This window comes from Grampus griseus (genome assembly GCF_964374135.1).
Source record: "Grampus griseus genome assembly, chromosome: 20".
Lineage (NCBI taxonomy): Eukaryota > Metazoa > Chordata > Mammalia > Artiodactyla > Delphinidae > Grampus > Grampus griseus.
In genome coordinates this window covers 44934706-44957274 of record NC_139014.1, presented here as the reverse complement: position 1 = coordinate 44957274, position 22569 = coordinate 44934706, and the positions used below count along the sequence as shown (strand labels likewise).

Genomic DNA, 22569 nt, shown 5'->3' with positions numbered 1-22569 from the left:
TCCCGCAAGTTTGTTAAATTATTTTTTAAAACAAAGAAAAACAAAAATGGCTACTCTTATGCTCTTTGATTGGATGATGAAAGAAAGCAGTAAATGAGTATTCAGCTCACTCCCACCTCTAAGACCCACCAAGCTTAGGATGAGTTCAGTAGCACAAATCCCACGAGTCAGGAGTGAATCCAGAAACAGAAGTGAGGGTCCCTTCTCAACACGGGGCCTCAAATGATCCTACCCGAACGACCCCCAGGGTACAGAAACACACTGGGGTCTCCTTAAGTTCACTTACTGGTGGGTACACAACACTTAACGCTGAAACACGCTTCAAAGGCTGGTTAATTCTTCAGTACACAATAGAAATTTTTTTTAAGTTGTGTTTATGGATTTCAAACTAACCAAACTGGCTGACAGAGCTACTTTGCCTTTGATGTCAACCCAGTTCCTAAACTACCATTAAAATAGTTAAAACTACTGTAATAACAATTAAAAAATAGAAGGTCTTTATCACTGCATTCAGAGGATATTTCCTCTAAAATTCCTCTCCTGGCGGGTCTGTCCAGAAGGAAGGAGAACATCGCATTCCTCCCCCAAAATACACAGTCCAGACCGGGCTACGTTCGTGCTCCAGCTCCTTTAATGATTCTGAACCGCCTAAAAGCACCGCCCTGCAACCTCAGTTCCTTTCCTGCGGTCTCCCCCAGCCTAAGCACTTGGTTCTAATCAGACCACTTCCTTCCTGCTGCTTTGGTTTTTATTACCCAAGTGCTTCAATCCTTTTCACCACCCCAGATGCTAAACAACTTCCACTTTGAAAAGCACATTCTCTGCGACCCCTAAAGACAGGCCAAGCTCAGCAGGTCTTCCATATCAGAGCCGGTCTCACACATTCTAGGTGAAACTGAGGCGCAAGGATGGGTCCCCGGCAGCTTCCACCTCCTTCCTGTACCCCCTTCCCTTCTGAAGAGCACACGTCTATCCAACTCAGAAATCAAGCATCGTCACTCTGCCACAGATCGTCCAATCAAAGAGAAGTGTAGTGATACGATAAACAAACCACACTGGGTGGAGGCCTCTGTGCGGAAAACAGTTAACATGCCAGGCTCGACTGCTTTTCTTAGGAAAGGCCTGCTTACAAAATTGGCTGGTGTTTGGGAACTCGGATCTGGGGAGGGTTCCCACCGTTAACTGATAAGTGTGGTCACTAGTCCTAAACTGTATAAACAGTCTGGTTTATGCTGAATGCCTGCTTTCCTTCTGGAACCGGGGAACGCACCAACTCCCTCAAAACAAAACAAAACAAACCCTGGGCCCCCACTTCCTCATGAGCTTTCCTGGTTGGCAACACGTTACAGGTGTTGTCACAACTGGGGGACGCAGGCGCATCCTGTGCGCCTCCACCTGCTGGAAGAGGCCCGCGGGAAGCTTGTGCCTGGTTTCCCCTGGACTTTGCCCCTTGTGGCTTTTCTCCGATTTTCCTTTGTACTCTTCTCACTGTAATCAACTGTGATAACCATGAGTATAACTAGAGTCGATTCTTGTTACTCATGGTAGTTCTGTTCTACAAAGTCACCATGAACACTGAATTCACGAATACGGAACCACTGTCCCTAAAGGAAATGTGTACGCGTGCGTATATATTCTATATAGATATAACGCAGACTGTATCTGAAACCCTGAAAACAACTCATCCTGGGAGATTCTATTTTATTTTTCAAAAGAGAAAATGAAACCGATAACCAACAAGGGCCTACTGTATAGCGCAGGGAACTATAATCACTATTTTGTAATAACCTATAAGGGAAAGGAACCTGAGTAACTGAATCACTGTGCTGTACACCTGAAACACAACATTGTAAATCAACTACACTTCAGTTTTAAAAAAAGAGAGAAAATGAGGTTCCTAAGTGTCAAGTGACTTGCCTGAGGCTGCCCCACTAACAGGAGGCACAGCTGGGATTCATACCCATCCCACTGGCCCCAGAGCCGCAGTCTCCACCCTTCGGCCACCTCTGCATGCGAGCAGAGATAAAAAGGCACAGTGTCACCTGGTTTGACCTTGGCTGGGAATGTGTTCATCAGGTAACCCCAAATTCTCACCTCTTTACACATGTCCGTTAACTGCCAGTATTGACGAGGCGGGGGTATACATAAATGTTAGTGAGCGGCCGACGATCTGCTGAGTCCTGTGAGTCCTAGCAAAGCACCAAACCCGAGGGAGTGGTCTTGGAGGCCTCCCCCCCAACCCCGCATAACCTCCAAAGGGAGCTCTGGGTTCCCCTTTCCTGCAGAGGCACCAGGGAGCAGGAAGTGCATGATCACTGGGTCGAAGCGGCAGAAGGCAGAGCTCCCAGTGTGACCTGCTCCTGCATCTGTGACTGCTTTGCTCTTCCCTTTGAGATTCTCTGCGGTCTCTGGTTCTGGCCTTTCTGTCCTCTACTCTCCACTCCAGCTGCTAATGTTGGTCTGACAGCCTCCCCTCTTGGAAGTCAACGAGGAACTGTGGTGCAGCCCAGCGGAAGGGAAGCCTGATGAATCACATGGGCCAGCTGTCCTAGGGCCTGAGGATAAATGACATTTCCCCCGACAACTGTTTCCACAGCTTTTCCTTTGGAAAATCCTCGCCCCTCTCTCTCAACAGATGACCTCTCAGCTGACTTCACAGCCAGGTAGAAACCAAGACACTGACCTAGAAGAAAGGGGTAAGGAGGCACTAGACCAGAGAGAGGTCAACAAAATAAGTCCTTGTGACCCCAAGTGGGCCCAGCCCAGTTCACCAGAGTTAAAGCTAGCAGCGAAGCCAGGTGACAAACATCACGCGTGTGTCTGAGTATCCTTTCTGCAGAGCCAGCAAATTCAAAGAATCTGGGTTCCTCACGTGGCCGAAGGTTTAATCAATCACACCTATTTAACGAAGTCTCTGCTTATGTAACGAAGCAGCGATAAACACTCCTGAGCAATGAGGTTTGCAGAGCTTCTGGGCCGGTGAACACATGGACGTGCTGGGAGGGGGATGTGCCTGGAGAGGGCAGGGATGCTCTGTGGGCATCCCACCCACACCCCTCTGGCCCTCTTCCATTGGCTTTCCCGAGTTGCATCCTCCATAACAAAACTGAAATTGTAAGTCAACATTTTCCTGAGTTCTGTGAGTCAGTCTAGCAAATTATGGAATCCTGAAGGGGGGAGCGGGGTGTGGGAACCCTGTATTTGCAGCCAATGGGGCAGAAGTGGTTAGGGATCCTCAGTGCAAGTGAGGGCAGTCCTATAGAGCCCCCACACCTGTGGAGTCTGAGTCTGACGTTAACTCCACATAAACAGTGTCAAAATGGAATTAAATTATTGGACACCCAGCTGGTGTTGGACAATTATTGTTGGAACGACATACTTGCTCTCACTGGTGTTCTCTCTCTCTCTCTCTCTCTCTCTCCCCCCCCGCCGCCCATCAACTAGCCCCACTACTATAAACTAGCCCCTTCCTAGAGATGAATAATGAATGTTCTGAGAAAGAGCTGATCTTACATTCACCAAGTATTTAATACCATAAGTGCATGGAAAATAATCACCTTCCTTCCATATCTCTAATTGTCTTATCTTTAGGCAAATCCATCTATAAACACATCAGATGATAACTTATAGCTATCACTCCAATCACAGATGCCCTAGAAAACAACTTTCACAGACTGTATTAAAAACTTGTTTAATTGAAGCTTTCAGAACACTAGCTGTTTCAGGAAAACGATTTCTATAGATACTGAGACCTTGTAAAATATATATATATATATATAAAAAAGAGACTTTGAGCTCAGGACAGCAGAGCAAGCACACATGGCTTCCTTCCCAAGAGCACAATGAAATGCCAGTAAAAATATTTTTTGAAAGAATAAATCCATTCCATGGTGGCCCTGAAAACACGAAGGAGTGCTATCAGTGAATAAGTCATTTGAAAGGCTTTCTTTCAAAAAAGAAGACTGCTGGGACTGTATTGACAAATCAAAACTGGGGGCGGGGGAAGCAACTTGAAATACACATTCAGGGCTACAGATAGGAGCTCTTTCTTCTTGATAGAACCCTGGAGAAGCTCTGAGCTTGGAGTCAATGGCTATTGGGAGCCAAAGAATGGCCTACAGAGAGATGGCTGTGAGGCAGGAGCCAGGGCATCTGAGGGGAGAGCTGTCTAGAGAACAGCTGAGCCAGGTGGCCCTGGCCCTTGCCCCTGTCCCATGGGGACTGGAGTCTGCAGTACTGGATCCCAGCTGCAGCCCCCAGGACAGCTCTCTCTAGAGAGGAGGGTTTGCCTAAGGAGCGCCCATGGTGTTGGTGTCCAGGCTAGCAAATGAGTCAAAGAGGAGCCTCTCGGATAGACACGGAGGTGAAAAAAAATAAGAGACATAAAAAGATGTCACCCTGAGGTTAAAGTTCCCTTTCCCTTAGTGATTTGGGGGTAAGCGTTATACAGCAAAAGGTCCTGAATCTGCTGTGTCCTCTTCTACCCTAAGCACACACCCTAAAGGGAAAGCTGCCTGCTGGTATACCCTGCCTGCCCATATAGAACACATTCAAGAGAGAAGATCTGGGGGTGAATAAACCTGCTGAAATACCAACAAAGCCTACATCAGCTACCTATACTCATCAATATGATCCTTGACTCATGGACCTGCCTTAACAAAGTACCAAGACTGCAGGGGGCTTCAACAACAGACATGTATTTTCTCACAATCCTAGAGCCTAGAAGTATGAGATCAAGGTGTCAGCAGAACTGGTTTCTCATGAGGCCTCTCTCCTTGACTGGCAGGCGGCCGTCTTCTCCCTGTGCCCTCACATGGTCTTCCCTCCATGTGTGTCTGTGTCCTAATTTCCTCCTCTTATAAGGACACCAGTCTTATAGGATTAGGGCCCAACCTAATGACCTCATTTTAACTTAATCACCTCCTTAAAGACCCTATTTCCAAATACAATCACATTCTGAGGTTCTAGGAATTGGGACGTCAACCTGTGAATTTTGAGGGGACATAATTCGCCCTATAGCAGCGTGAGAAAGACTGAGATGAACAAACCAAAACTTACCTGGAGAACACAAACTCTGCAAAGAGCAGAAGGAAAATGTAAAGTTCTGATTGGTACCACTCAAAGGTTTAAAAGACTTTACAACCTTAAAAACATACTTCTGTGGGGGAAAAGCAATCGTAAGCATTAAAGCATAAGCTTTAATGGTGTTTAAAAGTATAGTTCTCAAAATTTAAAAAACATCTGTTAGAAGAGCTGAGTCATAGAATAGATAAAATAACAGAAATCAGTAAAACATGTTGGTAAATCTAAATAAAAACACTGACCATAGGGAAAAAAAGAGAGCTTCAGTTTAAAACATTATAGAGGAAGACTTTGAAGCAAAGTTAAGAATTCTAAACTTGATTGAGTCAGAGATATTTATTTGCTCTAGACTTTGTTAAAAATACGTAAACTTAAGTCTACATGTTAAAAATATAAGAGTGGCTGTGGCCCGAGGTGGGTGGCCTCACTGAGCATCTCATTCTTGGGTGGAGATAGGGGAAATTCGTTTTCCCATAAAATGGTCATTTCTCAGCTCCTGGCTTTGTATGGAGCCCGTTTTCAGGCCCTCAGAACGCACAGGAACCACAGCCCCGGCTCCCTTCTCTGCGTGGGTGTTGAAACATTAGTCCCTAGTGTGCATATCCGCTCAGTTACCTCTGAGGGCCACGAGGCTTCCATTCTGCTCATGGCTGTGGGTTAATAAAATACCTTCATTTCTGACACCCGGAGAAACTTTCTTGCTTTCAAGCTAAGAAGTATAAATCGATTTTTTTAAATGTTTCATCTAACATTTCCATGTGTTTGGGAAAGGGAGGGAGGGGCTCCCCATCAGCTCAGTCTACCATTTTGATCGACAGCCTGTACTGTGAATAAAGAGTTAATAACAGAAAACACTTTTCGATCCCTTACAATGTGAGGCCCAACTCTCGGAACTTCACACGTGGCCATTCATTTCACCTTCACACAACACTCTAAAATAGGCACTAAAATCCCCATTTTCTAGACAAGGAAGTTAAGGACAGAGAAAGAGGAGGGTCCCATGGCTAGTCAGTACCAGAGGCAGTTTGGCGCCCCTGTGACGGTCATTTGTGTCATCTACCCAGTGTGTCCAGTCCTCCCCGCTGCAACCAGACACAGGGGTAGGATAACACCTCCTAGTGGTTTTAGCTCTGACCGAAACTGACTTGTCACTTCTGGGCCAGAGCACTTAACTTCAGGAACAAGAGCCTCTAGAGCTCTCTGACTCTCTGGCACAGTGACCATCAATGTTTGAAATGGTGGCTATTCTATCTATCAGGGATCTTAAGTAACCGTGCCCACCGAAGACCCCCGCAACAGATATATACTGAAAGATAAAAAAAATAAAACACGTATTTTCTATTTTAAGCTACTTATACTTGGGGGTTATTTTTCATAAAAGTTAACTTATTTCTGTTAATATGTAATGGCTTATTGTTATTTTCAAAATGAATATTTTTTAAATATTTTAAATTTCTAATGCAATTAGTGTTGATAGATATAACCAATGTAAACAAAAGCTCTGAGGAGTTCTTGGTGATTGTTAAGAATACAAAGCAGCCCTCAACCACAAAGTCTGGCAATCTCTAGATGAGGTAAACACCAACCAAATAAAAGCCTAGATTGTGATATTACTATCTAGTCAGTAGGCCTAAAGGTAAAAAGCAGTAGAGATAAAGAGAGATATTTCTATAAAGATAAACAGATAAAATCACCAAAATAAGATTAAATCATCCTGTATATATGTACCTAATAACCTTTTCTTGAAATTTATAAAATAAAAAATTGACCCAGTTACATGGATAAATTGCTAAGTTCACAAACCCTGAAGGCAATTTCATCACACTTCTTTCAGAAACTGACTGGAGGAAGCAGAGGGGTAGTAAAGACACCTAAGCCTGATGTATTAAGTGCATATGAAGCCCCGTCTCCCCAAACTGGTGACCACCCATTCTCCTCAGGCACACAGAGGGGTGACTCGCCACAACGGTTACTAAGCCTCAGAGGAGATGTTAACACGTTCAGAAGAACCAGTATCATATAGAACATAATTCTCTGACCCTTATGCAGTTCAATGAGAAAATCAACAATAAAAAGATGGTTTAAGGTAGTCATTCCAGTTACAAGCTAAGTACGCACTAGGGATGTCACATACAACATGGTAGTTAGCACTGCTGTGCACTGTATATGAAAGGTGTTAGGAGAGTAGATCTTAAGAGTTCTCATCACAAGGAAAAGGTATTTTTTTCCCTGCTTCCTTAATGTTGCATCTCTCTGACATGACGGATGTTCACTAAACCTATTGTGGTAATCGTTTCATGATGAATGTAAGTCAAATCATTACGTTGTACACCTAAAACTCATACAGTGCTGTATACCAATTATATCTCAATAAAAGTGGAAAAATATTTTAGAAGATGGTTTAAAAAACATGTTTGGAAATTTAGAAACAATGAGTTAAAAAGCAAAATCAATGGCAATTATGAAATGTAATGGAGTAATTTAAAATAACAGCACTAAATATCAATATCTGTGGAGGGTAAAAGTGGCATTTGAAGGAGGATGTACACAGGCTTTCGTATGTTTGAAAAGAAATGGTATTAATTAGCATGGAGCCATAGTGCCGTTCAAAATTACTGTTAACAGGGAGCTCCCTGGCTGTCCAGTGGTTAGGACTCCATGACCTCACTGCTGAGGGCCCGGCCTTCAATCCATGGTCGGGGAACTAAAATCCCACAAGCCGGGCCTCCCTGTGGTGCAGTGGCTGAGAATCTGCCTGCCGATGCAGACGACACGGGTTCGAGCCCTGGTCTGGGAAGATCCCACATGCCGTGGAGCAACTAGGCCCGTGAACCACAACTACTGAAGCCTGGGCGTCTGGAGCCTGTGCTCCGCAACAAGAGAGGCCGTGACAGTGAGAGGCCCGCGCACCGCGATGAAGAGCGGCCCCCGCTTGCTGCAACTAGAGAAAGCCCACACACAGAAACGAAGACCCAACACAGCCAAAAATAAATAAATAAATAAAATTAAAACCCACAAGCCGCATGGTGTGGCCAAAAAAAAAAAAAAGAAAAGAAAATGACCATTAACATAACGGCTTCTTGACTCAGACTGTTGATTGTCCTTCCCAGGAAAATACAAATTCTCCGTAATTTTCAGGGCTTACTAGGTGTTCACGCTGTGAAGCATCCCAGCCCTGCTCGGAACCCCTCTCTGCAACTTCATCTTGGAGCGTCTGCCTCATCACCCACCCCACCAGCGACAAAAGCCTTCTTCGGATTTCTCAAACTTGCAAGGCTCTCCGCGACCTCCGAGGCCTCACGTGAAAGGTCCTGGCACTACCTGGAATGCTTCACCTGCCCTCCCCGCTTCACTGGCCCACCTTGGCCCAGGTCCTGTAACCTCAGCCACCAACTGAACCCAGACCTCCCTGTCATCCCCTGCCCGGGCAGCCTGGTCTCTGCCTTGACAGCACATCCCACGATGTGAGAAAACACCTTGATTTGGGGGAGTGTTCGTTTCATGTCTGTCTCTCCCGGCTAGACTTAAGAGCAGTAAGGGAGGGGCTCTGGTTTTGAGTTGTAATTGTTGCTTTTCCATATAAAGGGCCATACACACAGCTGGTACTCAGTCAGCATCTGCAGAATAAACGCCCCACTGCCAATGTACTTACTTCTTCTCCCTAAAAGTGGCTAAACTCTCAGTTTAGACGCATTAACTGCTACGGGACAATGCAAACAGTATAGAGATAGAGCTGTATCTCCCTTTTAAAAAGTAAATTATACAGATGAAATTACAGGATTGATAAAGTAGAAAACAGTAATTTTACATAACAGATGACACCAACCCTATGGATGTTTAGGTCACTGTATAGATAGGTCGAAGGTCGCACCTACACAGTGACTCCCACCTTCCCCTCCAGCCTGCTAACAAGTTCTCATCTCCCCGGCTCTCTGGACTCTGGGATCAGTGGCCTTCTCCCACGTTTCTCAACCGTGTTACCCGCCTTTCCATATACGGGCCTTTGCATATGTTGTTTCCTCTGTTAGAAATGGTCTTTTAAATCTCAGTACATAGATCATGTCCTTGGGGAAGGCTTTCCTAATCCTAATACACGTCAGGGTCTTCTGTTCTATGTTGTAATGGTGCCCTGTACGTCTCTAACTGGGCATCTGTGCACTTAGCTGTCTAACGTCTGCCTCTCCCTCTAGAACAGAGGGCAGAAACCGAGTCTCACCACAGCTGATTGATACGTGGGTTCCAGCACAGAGCTGAGCATATAGTCGGCACTCGGTATTTGCTGAATGAATAGAGAATGTACTAATAAGGAAGGAAAAATATTACTCTGGATTTGGGGACAGACCTCACTAGGCTTAATGAGGTCTCTTTTTATTAGGAACAAGATTATTTAATCCAGATAAAGGAAAGATACGGAGCCAATGAGTAAAACGTGCACATGCGTGTACAGATGGGCTGCGGCTGCCGCTGCTTCTGCACAGGAGGGTTTACAGTGCCTCCAAGTGACCAGAGGGCAGCAGAGATGGCCGTAGGTCGGGGCGACTGAGTGCAGTTCTTCCCGAAGATGAAGAGATGGCAGGGGGCGGGGGAGGGGAGGGACCTCACAAGCTCCTCTCCATCCTAAGAGTCTCTGAGACTAAGGAACTCACAGATCTCTATGAATGAAATGCAGCCTTGCGAAGCTACTCCACGAACCCCAGCAGCCGAATGAAATCTCAATACAGGAAACCTGAACCCAGATCAGCACAGCCACTTGGAGAAAACCCTTCCCCACCAGACAGGTATGTGTCTATATCCCAAAGTTGGGGGCGGGGCGGGGCGGGCCGCGGTCAGGCCCCCTCGTCAATCCATAAAAGCCTGCTTGGTCCGTAAAGTGTCCGATGGCACGGAGACATGCGCTCCAAGTCCTAGGCTCAGCTCTCCTGGGTCAGAGCTCTGGGCGGTGGGATCGGGGTGTGGCCCTGCTCACTTACCACTTGCCAAGCAGTACCACAAACTCCCTGGACCTCAAACCATTGTACATTTCCTTTAAAGGAAAGCAGTTTCTGTCTGTCTGCCTTCCTCCAAAGGGCAAGCATATTGGAATTCTGGGGGTGCAGCATCAGACGACATCATCCCCGCCACAGCCACCATCTGACACACTGGCAGAGCTGGGAGGCATTGTTTCAGCACATCTTCTGATCCCTGAGCTCGGCTAGTATATGATCTCACCATCAGGAAGGCCAAGTGGAGAAGGTGCCTGTGTTACATCACAGAGCACTGAACCAGGACAAGGCCCAAAATGAAGTACTCTACAGCGCCCTTGGCTTGAACAAGTCGTCTTCTTACAGCGATGCTTCCCGACTGTCAACATTTCAAGCGCCCCCCCTTCATAACTTTCTGCCGTGCTCATGCTTCACCTGCACCATTTTTGCTCAATGTTTTTCTTCTTATCAACTATCATTTTCCTGCTCACACAAGTTAACTGAATAAGGAGATTCCGTAGTGCTGTGAAATCAGATTTCAAATGCTAGTCACTTTTACTTCTACCACACCTTATATTTTAATAGTTGCATATTTTAAGTTTAAACTGCTTCTCTCCGTGCTACCTCAAATCAGCTGGCCTACTGGACTCTGGGAAATTCTGACACCAGATATTCCACAAAGAGATTCTTTCGCCCAAATGCCCACACATTCCACCAGTACAAGACTAAAGTCTGCAATTAAATTCTGTTATTAAAGTGCTACGCGGTTTGAGAGGTTGACTGGGGCCCCAGAACTGCAAACTTCCTTCTGTGAAGCCCGCTTCAAAGAAAGCTCCTCAAGAAGGAAGAGGAGTTAGACACCTGGAGGAGTCAATACATGTTTTCTAGCATAAGAGGGGTGAACCTGAGTTCGCTGACAACTGACAAAAAGACAATGATTACCTACGTTAGTTTCCTGTTGCTGTTCTAACAAACGATTACACACTTAGTGGCTTGAAACAATATACAATCGCTCTCTTATAGTTCTGGAGATCAGAAGTCCAAAATCAGTTTCACTCAACTGAAATCAGGGTGTCCCTCCAGATGCTCTAGGGGACAGGTCACTTCCTGGCCTTTTCTAGCTTCTAGAGCTGTCTTCCCTGCACCCCTGCCTCTATCTTTGAAGCCAGTATCACACCACCTTGCTTCAGTCATTCACGGCCGCGCTTCCATGTCAAAGCTCTCTCAGCCTCTTTCTTTTTGAGGCCGCGCCTGGCGGCATGTGGGAACCAGGGATTGAAGCCACGGCCCCTGCAGTGGAAGTGCAGAGTCTTAACCACTGGACTGCCGGGGAAGTCCCTTGGCCTCCCGCTTTGAGAAGGACACCTGTGATTACATTTAGGCCCCAACCACATAACCAGGATAAGCTCTCCGTCTCAAGATCCTCAATGGATTAACACGCCTGCCAAGTCCCTTGTGTCATAAAAGGAAACAGATTCCAGAGATCAGGATGTGGGTATCTTTGGGAGCTATTACTCAGCCTGCCACATTGCTTTCAACATGAAAATGCAGCTAGGAGCTCTAACAGACCCTTACAATGGTAATTCACTGACGTGTACGTGAAATCTTTGATCATTTTGTCTAGCTCTTTCAAAGGACACCCTGGTCTCCTCAGTCCCAGTACTTATGCTGTCGGTAGAGATGAGTGGCTTTCCCTGTCACCGTGGATTCTTCCAGAAAGCAAGGAAAGGTTTAAAGATGGACAGAGAAATGTCGAAAGGACTGGCCGAATTGGGGATATTTGAACATCAGAAAGAATGAGGAGGACCAGCACACACTGGCAGAGGTTAGCGACGCAGCATGTTCCCGGTGCTGTCTCCTCCCTCGGAACCGGCTTCACAGCTTGGCCAACGCCCAGATCGGGTCTCAGAAAGACCTACACTTCAGTCAAGTCAGTCCCATTCATTTTCTTGTTTTAGTGTTCCTTTCCAAAGGCCCCGTCCTCTTGAGCAGGAACTTTAAGGGGTTTTTCAGTAAAACTGTACCACAGCTGCACTTCGGAACAGCATCTGGGCAGTCAGCCTGACACGAACCCTTTGCCCCCAGCCACCCGTATGGTTCACTGTGGACCGTGGTCCCACGGGGCAATCTCCCTGGCTCGGCCCTCCACCCACCCCTCTCTCCTGCATCCCCCCACCTTCAGCAGATGCCAACCCCCCAAATCCACTAGACCTGCAGGTCTCCCATCACCCGCCTTTTCACTGAGCTGCCTATCCTCTTCCTCATTAGGCTTGGTCACGGGCACGGGAACAGGGTAATTACTGGTGTGGGCCAGGCCCTTTTTAACTCTCTCTGAGAAGATTCCTACAGTGATGATAATTCAACCCTTTGGCTTTGTGGTTACCCTCTCAGTACCATGTACTGTATTTTGTTAGTAAGGTCTGGATACTTGATTCCAAAAATGGCCTGGCTGGCCAGTATCTTAGCCTATTGTTTCTCTCGTTTATTGAAAACCAAAAGGATAATTCAGTAGGTCAATAAACCAAGTAGAGATATTTACAACCAGAAGTGGAAACCTCCCGGGTCCCAGACGCCTCATTATGTGCTCGGGTCACAATAAAAATCCAGATGGGGCTGCAAGCCTGTTCTCAACACCTCTAGACATAATGGCCTTCTTGACTTTGACAAAAGGAATAAAGGCTGATCACAGTCCTAGCAGGAATATCATTTTTATCCTCAGAGAGTCTCTCTGTCCCTATGAATGAAAATGGCTGACTCTGCCCTATTTCTGAGGAGCAAATGTGCACGACAGAAAACCACCAGCATAGCTGCCATCTCAGTGGGAGGCCACCACAGAGAAAACCCAGCTAATCTTGGCAACTCATGGAAAAATACCTCATGTTTGTCTATGTACCCATATGTGCATCCGGGTCTGGAACGGAGATGAAGGCCGGGGAGGCACAGAGGAAGAGGTGGAAAGGATGGGGGTAAAACGTGTGATGGGAAGAGAGAGTCTCCGTGACTAGGATGGCAGATGTGCACTATATAACCAGGCGAAGGGTCTGTGCACGGGTGGGCTTTCCATCTGTCATGTGAGCATACGAGAGGCAAGGGAACAGTACCGTACTAAATACATTCTCTCAGCATATTCAACAGGCGCACTGGTTCCCAAACCTGGCAGCCTACTGAAATCATCTGGGGAGCTTTAAAAAAGTACTGATGCTTGGGCAGAACAGCGCCCCCCACCCCCGAGACATCTACATCCCGGAACCTGAGAATGTTAGGTTGCACGGCCAAGGGGCATTAGGTTGCAGATGGATTAAGGTTGCTAAATCAGTTGACCTTAAATAGGAACACTATTCTGGACTATCCGGGTGAGCCGGACATAATCACAAAGGTCCTTAAAACAGGAAGAGGGAGACAGAAGCTAGAAGTCAGAGTGATGCCATGCGAGAAGGACTCAATTCACCGTTGCTGGCTTTGAAGGTGGAGAAGGGGGCCACAAGCCAAGGAATGCAGGCAGCCTCTAGACACTGGATAAGGCAAGGAAATTAATTCTCCCCCACAGCCTCCAGAAAGGGATGCAGCCCTTCCAACACCTGGTTTTAGCCCAATGAGACCCATAGCCGACTTCAGAGCTCCAGAACTATGAGGAGGGGGTTGCGCTGTCTGAAGCCACTAAGTTTGTGGTAATGCGTTACAGCAACAACAGAAAACCAGCTCAGGTATGGCCTGGGATTTGGAGGCTGAGAAGGTCCTCAGGTGATTCTAATACGCAGCAAAGTATGGTGCTTACTGAACAAGATAAGGACGTGCCAGTGTGATTGCTTATGCAAGAAAATGCACGGAGACCTCATCCGGGAAGTCAGCAAGTCACCTCACCAAAGTAGGCACCATCCATCCTTGACCATGGACCACGGTTACTAGACATGGCTTATCTGAGCACATCACAGGATGCACGTGCTTTACCAGTGTGTGGCTAGCGTCCTTTCTAGACTGACCCACTCAACAGGCTAAATTTCCTTGGGATAAAGAACAATTATACCTCTGACAGGCAGATTTCCTACAGAGCTAATTTTCTTATGAATACTGTCTTTCAAGGAAGGAACTGGCCAATAACTGAGTTAGATGCAAGTACATGAATTAGTACATTCACATCAGCACCATCAGGAAAGGACTGAATTGTCCTCCTCTCTGCCCTTAAACCATTAAGAACCTCTATTAGGATGGTAGAGCTAGAGGGTTTCTCCATTTGCTTTGGTGATCTATTTATTTATGACAGATGGCAGATGGATAGAATTAACTTTTTATTCATTTATGACAGATGAATGGAATAGTACTGTGGCAACAGATGAACTCAGTCTTTGTAGAGATGAAGAAAAGTGGGACTTGTATAACCTGACAGGTGCAGCCCTGCTTTGGAGCGAGCACGTGCCCGCTCCCAGGGCTCCAATGCTCGCCCATACAGGGTAACCTTTCTTGAAAGCCGTTCCACCGTGAGCCTCCATGATACTATGACACAAGCTGAAACCTTTTACTTTTTACTTTTCTCTCCCCATTTTGTCTTCCTTAGAGAGGAAGCTAGTGTGAAATTTCATTTCTATCCCTTACAACTGAGGTGACGTTACGGGGTCCCTCAGCCACTCTGGGCTTCACCTCTGACAAACAGCAATAACATCACCTTCCCAGTGCTATGCGCTGATTAAATGAAACGGCACAGATTAAAGGGCTTAGCACCTAGTAGGGGCCTTCGATAAACGCTTGCCTCGCTGAAACTCAACTATTCTGCTTCCACCCAGCACCTCGCTGCTGAAGCTGCTCACATCTCTTCCCTTTGGTCCTGTCCTCTCGCCGAGCTCTAGTACCTTATCTCCCACTGTCCACTTGACGCTGTGACTCGGATTCCTCACTGGCATCTCTCATTGGACGGGTCCAAACCAGACTTAGGATCTCCACTCACAAACCAGCGACCCCCCCTCCCCCATTCCCCTGAAAGGGTCCATGCAGTAAAAGCACCATCAGTCCCCTGCCTCCATCCGCTCTTCTCCACTCCTACTGCTGCATCTTCCATTCATGCCCCTGTACCCTCAACCACATACCTCAAGCACAAGAGCCTTCTGGGTAGGCTCCTGACTGAAAGCTGTCTCTCCCAAGCCATCCTGCTTGTGGGTTTGCAAACTAATCTTTCTCCAGCCAGGTTTGTCACATCAAGCCCTGAATAAAAACATCTTCAAGTATTTTTTCGCCCTGCAGCCTGGTATTTATGACAGAAGAGGAGCCAACGCCGCCCCCCCACGATGTGTGGAGGACAACTCAGTGTGCCCTGCCTCTGCACTGGTGTACGACGCACTGAGCCACTTCACCCCGTGACCACATAAGGAGAGCCCACAGGACAAACAGATCACAAAACAAAGCATTTTTAAAAGCAGCTACAGAAAACTGGACATCTTTTAACCGAATTTCTTTTCCTAGTGTTTAGTAACTACAATCTAAATCTGCCACAAACCACCCTCAATTGCATTAAACTATCAATGTAAAAATCCATTGTTGTTCAACTACTTCAGGTGTTTTGTAATAGTAAAATCATTTAACAATTAGACAAGCCTTTAGCATTTATATTAAATGGCAAATCTGGTCAATTTCAGACGTGTTCTTACCATTTTGTTCATTCAGTTCATTCCCAATTTCCTGCCCCATTTGTTTCTGGCGACTTATGATGGAGGAAAGGGCATCAAGGCCTGCGTCCTGTTCTGAAAGAAAAAGTGAGACAACTCACTAAAAACCAAAGGAAAACAATTTAAAGTCTAGAAATAGACACAATTCAATATATGATCAAAGTAACATTTGAAATCAGTCAGGAAAAGAGAGAAAATAGTTAACATTATTGGAACAATTGGAACAAAATTAAAAAGTTAAACACTTATAACCCTCAGACCTTAAACTAAAATGATTTCCAGATGAATTACATTTTAAACATTACAAATGAATGTAAGATTTGACTATATAACCATTTAAACATTCTGATACTTGATATATAAAGAGCATGTACAAATCAATAAGACAATCTTCCAATTTTTTAAATGGGCAAAGGATATAGATAGGAAACGCCCAAAAGAATAAAAAAGGAAAAAGCTCTGACATCGCTAATTTTTTAAAAATATCAACAAAAAACAATACTGAGGTGTTTTTTTCCTGACTTATCAGATTTGTAAGCATTAAAAAGAATGCTAACACCCAGGGTTAAGTAAAGTGTGAAGAAGCTCTAAGTGCTAAATCACAGGAGGATAGTTAACACATCTTTCTAGAGAGCAAATCGTGCCTACCTCTTGATCAATTCTATGTCTAGGAAATGTGTGCAACAAAACATCTGGATGGTATGCCATGATGTATATACAAGGATACTCCTTGAAACACTGCTTCCTTTGCCGCTTTTCAATTTATCGTCTCTCAGCTCCAGGCTCACCCTTTTCTGACTGCTCTGTGAAAATGGATCTGGGTCCTTTAAATAATTTTTCCTTTGCCAGCTTTGGCGGTGGAGGAGACTGCAGAGATACTGCAGGGGAAACGGGTTTTGCTTCCTGGCTCCAGTGCTCTCCTGACAGACTCCTGCCATGCTGGCAGCTCCTTTGGTGTGCAGTGGCCAGCAGCACCCCAAGGCCAGCAACGTCTCCCAACACACCCCCTCCTTGGGCAGTTTTGGAATAGAGTGCCTCCAATTAGACGCCTCCCTGTGCACTGTATTCCCTAGTACCCTAAGGACCGATCTCCAGGCAGTGCCGCCAGCTCGGCACCACAGCGACTTCTCTGAAATCCAGTGAACCCCAGCTGTGCCCTCTTCTACCTGATCTGCACCTCAACCCTGGGGGTACTGCTGTGGGTGCTCTGTCTCCACAGGGGAGTGACTACACCTTCTACCTGCTATTTCTGTCTCTTTACTTCCTGCTGGCTAACCCCTCATTACTCTAACCCCGTTATAGTTAGTAATTCCGTACACTACATTTTCCATGTTGAAATTTCTTTCTCCTGATTGGACCCAGATAGATACACTTATAATAGTGAAGAATTAGAAACAACCTAATGCCCAAACACAGGGATTGGTTTAAAAACGGAGTATAGGGACTTCCCTGGCAGTCCAGTGGTTAGGACTCCACGCTTCCACGGCCGGGGGGCCCGGGTTCAATCCCTGATCGGGGAACTAAGGTCCCACTAAGCCATGCAGTGAGGCCAAAACAAACAAGCGAAACACAGAGTACAGCCGTAGAGGGAAACACTATATGGCCGTGAAAAGTGATATTGTACAGGTATATTTTGATTTCAAAAGAAGTTCATGACACTTTATTGGGTTAAAAAAGAAAGCAGAATACAAAACAATGTATAGTAAGATAGCATTTTTGCTTTTAAAAATTGTGTTACCTTTCTAAATTTTTGAAAATTTAAAGAGAAAAGAACTCAAGTTACTCAAGATCCTTTATTCAAAAAAATTTTTTTTTAAACTCTAGACAATCCCAATCTCTTTATAAATACTTTATCCCTTTGCTTGCAGGTGCATTGGAAAGAACATTCCAAGGCTGAGTGTAACGACTCTTTCCACCAAGCGCTCTGCTGGGTGAGGGTAACATGCCATTCGTGGCTCCACTCGTTGATGGGTTGTTTTTTTTTAAATGTCTGTTTCACATGAAGGGCGATCTACAAAAGCAGAAATCATAAAGGTCTTCTTGCCCCGGATCACATTAACATCTCCTTATGTAGTTTTTCCTAGTCTTTTTATGGGATTAAGCCATTACACAACTTGTTAATTCATCTGGAATTTATTTAAACTAATGGTGTGCGGTAAGGACCCCTTAGTAACGATTTTTGACACTACATGCTCTTTTAACTGTACAAATGACCTGCTGTCTCTAGGGATCATTCCAAGGGACCATTTTATAGCAAAATCACTTTATAATGAGGTCCTTTTGGTCTTCAGTAACAACCTCTTGGATGGCCTCCAAGAAAAATCTATCATCAACCTAGTGCTGCTATAGGATGACCGATGTTACAGTAAAATTCCAAATGCATCCCCCAAATAAACTATATATATTGTAGAACTGAGGGGCAAGTGTCAATGCGAATTAAAAGGTAAAACAATATAAAAAGAGAAAAGGAGATTCCTCTATGGTTTTCAATTAGGGAAAAAATCATTAAAGTCCTGAAGTTGCTTTACCTAGTATAGACATAGATTACGAATGAAAAATACCTATGTTACACTCTTCACTTAACCCTGACTCATTATCTGCCTTACTACCTAGAGGTTATCTTGCTAATGCAAAACAAAAAGAGGGCTAAAAATCCTGCTCTACTCAAATCATTTCTATAAGAACTTACTACCTCCTCACTATGTTTAAGTGCTACAATAAATTTTCATCCTATAATTCAGAAACACAGAAGGTCCAGATACAGAGATGCTGTGTATGTAATAATATTGATGACTTGGGCTTCTATAAGTCTTTAAATTTTTATTGCAGTATAGTTGATTTATAATGTTTAGTTTTTGTTGTACAGCAAAGTGAATCAGTTATGCATATACATATATCTACTCCTTTCTAGAATTTTTTTTTTTTTTTGCGGTACGCGGGCCTCTCACTGTTGTGGCCTCTCCCGTTGCGGAGCACAGGCTCCGGACGCGCAGGCTCAACGGCCATGGCTCACAGGCCCAGCTGCTCCGCGGCATGTGGGATCTTCCCAGACCGGGGCACAAACCCGCGTCCCCTGCATCGGCAGGTGGACTTCTCAACCACTGTGCCACCAGGGAAGTTCCTTTTTAGATTTTTCCCATATAGGTCATTACAGAGTATTGAGTAGAGTTCCCTTTGCCATACAGTAGGTTGTTATTAGCTATCTATTTTATATACAGTAGTGTGTATATGTCAATCCCAGTCTCCCAATTTATCGCTCTTGGTAACCATAAATTTGTTTCCCCTTGGTAACCATAAATTTGTTACAGTTTGTTATCTGTGACTATGTTTTGTAAATAAGTTCATTTGTACCATTTTCTGAGCTTCTACAAGTCTTAAAGCAGCATTTCTAAGGGGAGGCAGTGTGGTCATCTTAGAGCCAGTGAACCAAAGAAAATGCTGCTACCTGCAAAAATATCAACGATTATCAAGACCCATGCAGACAGCCACCCAGAACCATGTAAAACTACTACGATGTTGTAATCACAGCTCATTACTATAATCTACCCTACCTTATCGATACCCTAAATCATTATGATATCACAACAGATCATCTGCAACATACCATACTCTATTAATCATTCTTCAATTTTATAATGGTATTGACTTTAAAAACTGGATGACCACTGCACTACATAGAATAACGACCCCTAAAGATGTCCACATCCTCATCCCGGGAACCTGTGAATATATGACCTTACCTGGCAAAAGAAACCCTGCAGATGTGATTAAGGGGAAGGAATTGGAGATGGGAGGGGACTCTGGATTATCCAGGTGGGCCCAGTTTAATCACATGAGTCCTTAAAAACAGAGAATCTTTCCCAGCTGTGGTCAGAGGGAGGCACGAAGAAGGGTCAGAGAGATGCAACTTGCTGGCACTGAAGACGAAAGAAGGTGTCCAGGAGTCAAGAGATGTGGGTAGCCTCTAAAAGCTGGAAAAGGCAAGGGAATGAATCCTCCCCTGGAGCCTCCAGAAGAGAACCCAGCCCTGCCAACACCTTGATCGTAGCCCAGTAGCATCTGTATGGAACTTCTGAGCTACAGAACTATAAGATGATAAACTTGAATTTTAAGTCCCTAAGTCTGTGCTAATTTATTATAGCAGCAGTAGAAAACCAATACAAACATTTTTTGAAAAATCGCTTCAGAACAGTTAGGTGTTTGACTACTTCCTATCTTAAGACATGCAGAAAAACCATCTTCTAACTAAATACCATGTAATTGTGGGAGGACAATCTGGTGGCTGTAGATTAAAAATAAAGGGACAGTCATCATAATGTATTCTTGTCGAAAGTAACAGACGTCATTCTGATCAAGCCACTGAATCTAACTACCAATTTACAGAAAATATGTGGGACAGAGGGACACATTAAACAATGTGTGTGGATACAAACAGCAATTCTAGATAGTGGGAAACTATAGGGCAAATGCTCTTGTTTTGTCAACAAAGAAACAGCAAAGAAAAAAAGAGTTGGCAAAGGCACCTACCTACTAAAGAAACTTAAGGGGGGCTTCCCTGGTGGCGCAGTGGTTGAGGGCCCGCCTGCCGATGCAGCGGACGCGGGTTCGTGCCCCGGTCCGGGAAGATCCCACGTGCCCGTGAGCCATGGCCGCTGAGCCTGCACGTGTGGAGCCTGTGCTCCGCAACGGGAGAGGCCACAACAGTAAGAGGCCCGCGTACCGCAAAAAAAAAAAAAAAAAGAAAGAAACTTAAGGGACACAACAATTAGTTGCAATGTACAAACCATATTCAGATCCTGAATTGAACAACCTGAAAAAAAACCCATCATGGGACAATCAGGGAAATCAAATATCCAGTCGGTGTTCAGATTAAGAATTGTTAACTTATTAAGGGTAATAATGGCATGGTGGTTATGTTTTTGTTTTTTAAAAACAGTCCTTATCTTTTGCAGACATGCTTTAGAGTTATATTCTGGAATATTCACCAATGAAATTGTACAATGTCTAGGATTTGCTTCAAAAACAATCCAGGGACGGATAGGTGGGTAGACATATAGATGAAACGAGATGGGCTATGGGTTGATAATTGCTGAAACAAGTGATGGGTAAGACGGAATCATTATCTTACTTTCTCCACTTTCATTTTTCATATGTTTGAAACTGTCAAAAGCAATAAGTTACCAACATTTTAACAAGTAAATAAAACCAAGGAACATTCTTAAGAACTGTAACCTCAGGCCCCCGACTGAGCACATGACAAGAGCCCCAAGGGCTGGGGCTGTGTCTTCTTTTCCTATGGTTTTGCCCAACTGGTGGTACAGAGCAAGTATTTAATAAAGGTGTTTAAACCAAGGAATGACCACAGAAGACCCTCTAGGTCTGTAGAAGGAAGAAATACAGTCTCTGCTACACATATAAGGAAGGACTCCTCGTTAATACTAGACAGCTCTCTGAGTTTAGGTAATAGAAAAAGTAGCTGATGCTGTGTTGTCCAGTGCCCAGAGAGGAGGGATGGAAATTCCCACATGTGATATATAGGAGCTCTCCTTGAAGAAGGGGAAGTAGATAAGGTCAAGCTGGGTAAAGATAATCACTATATTGGAAAGACTCTTAGAGCAAGTTCTAGGAACAGATGTTTTTAAGATCTGAGGGGGAAGGAATGTTGGTCTAGGTGACAGCTGCAAGAAAGGTTATCTTGAAAAATCTGTGAGGTTATGATTGCAAGTGTTCAAAGATGAGTTGCTTAGATGTGCCAGGGTACAACGCAGCCCGGCCGGCCACCTTCCCCACCGCTATTTCTATGAAAATACTTAGAGACCTAAGAACACAGAAACCCAGAACCAATGCACAACTTTCTGCTAGAATCTAGAAAGAACGTCTATAGACTACGGCAAGAATAGTTGGAACTAATTAAGAAGCCCGAGCAACAGAGACTTCCTGGGGAGAGGTAGAACAATTCTCCAATGTTTGCCACCCGCCAGCTGACTCAGAAACGGGTCTGTACTGACCAAAAAAGCACCTCCCCTTGTTTTAGCACGGGGATTTTTTTTTTTTTTTTTGGGCCGCAACGCACAGCTTACAGGATCTTAGTTCCCCGACCAGGGATTGAACCCCAGGTCCCAGCAGTGGAAGCGCCAGGTCCTCACCCCCGGACCACCAGGGAAGTCCCTCTCACAGGGATTTTTGAGGTGATCCAGTTATTGTCATCACCTCATCCATCTTCTGCTGAACGTCCCTTCGCGCCTCAAATTATGGCAGCACAGAAGCTGAGGCCGGCTAACTGGCTGTAACGAGGCCTAGCTTCCGGGTCAGGGAAGGAAGGCATTCATTGCCTCGAGTCTAAGCTCTACCAAAAAAACTGTCATTCAGGATGATTTTCCAAGTGTTTTCTAAAGGTCAACGAAAGTACAGAAAGGCTAACAGATTCCATGGGCAAAAGGAAGTCAGAAGTGACGCTCTGTGGTTGTGTATTTTTTTCCAGTGCAGGACCTGGCCAGGAAGCAAAGCCATGGTAACCTCAGCGCATCACCAAGGTTCCTGGGGCAGAGAAAAGACTAATGAGGGTTTCGTGTAAAGATGACTTCCATTTTTGTGTTTATCCCTGAAAAACAGCTTGCTAGGAAATCAAGTGGGGGGGGGGCGGATAGAGCATTTCAAAACACAAAGGGAAGAGTAGAGAAACATCCTGACCTATAATATATGCTGCTTCTCTCCCTCCATTCCTTTACTCCCCCCCCACCAAACCCCAAAAGCCAGCCGGCTTCCAAAGGGTGGGCATCTCAGTAAGGGTGCTCTCGGTTTTGGAGACAATACAAACACTTGCACGCGGCGTCCTCTCACACCTAGCCTACAGCAATCTCTGAATGAGGCAC

General features: G+C 45.1%; 1 protein-coding gene across 2 annotated transcripts in view; it reads right to left on the bottom strand.

Moving 5' to 3' along the window:
* The window catches only part of STX8 (syntaxin 8), a 241010-nt gene that overhangs the window by 161251 nt on the left and 57190 nt on the right, over positions 1 to 22569 (bottom strand). For both annotated transcript variants that reach the window (XM_082678912.1, XM_082678911.1), the window contains one exon: positions 15680 to 15772. In XM_082678912.1, the coding sequence (XP_082535038.1) occupies positions 15680 to 15772 (93 nt within the window). The remainder of the gene's footprint in view (positions 1 to 15679; positions 15773 to 22569) is intronic.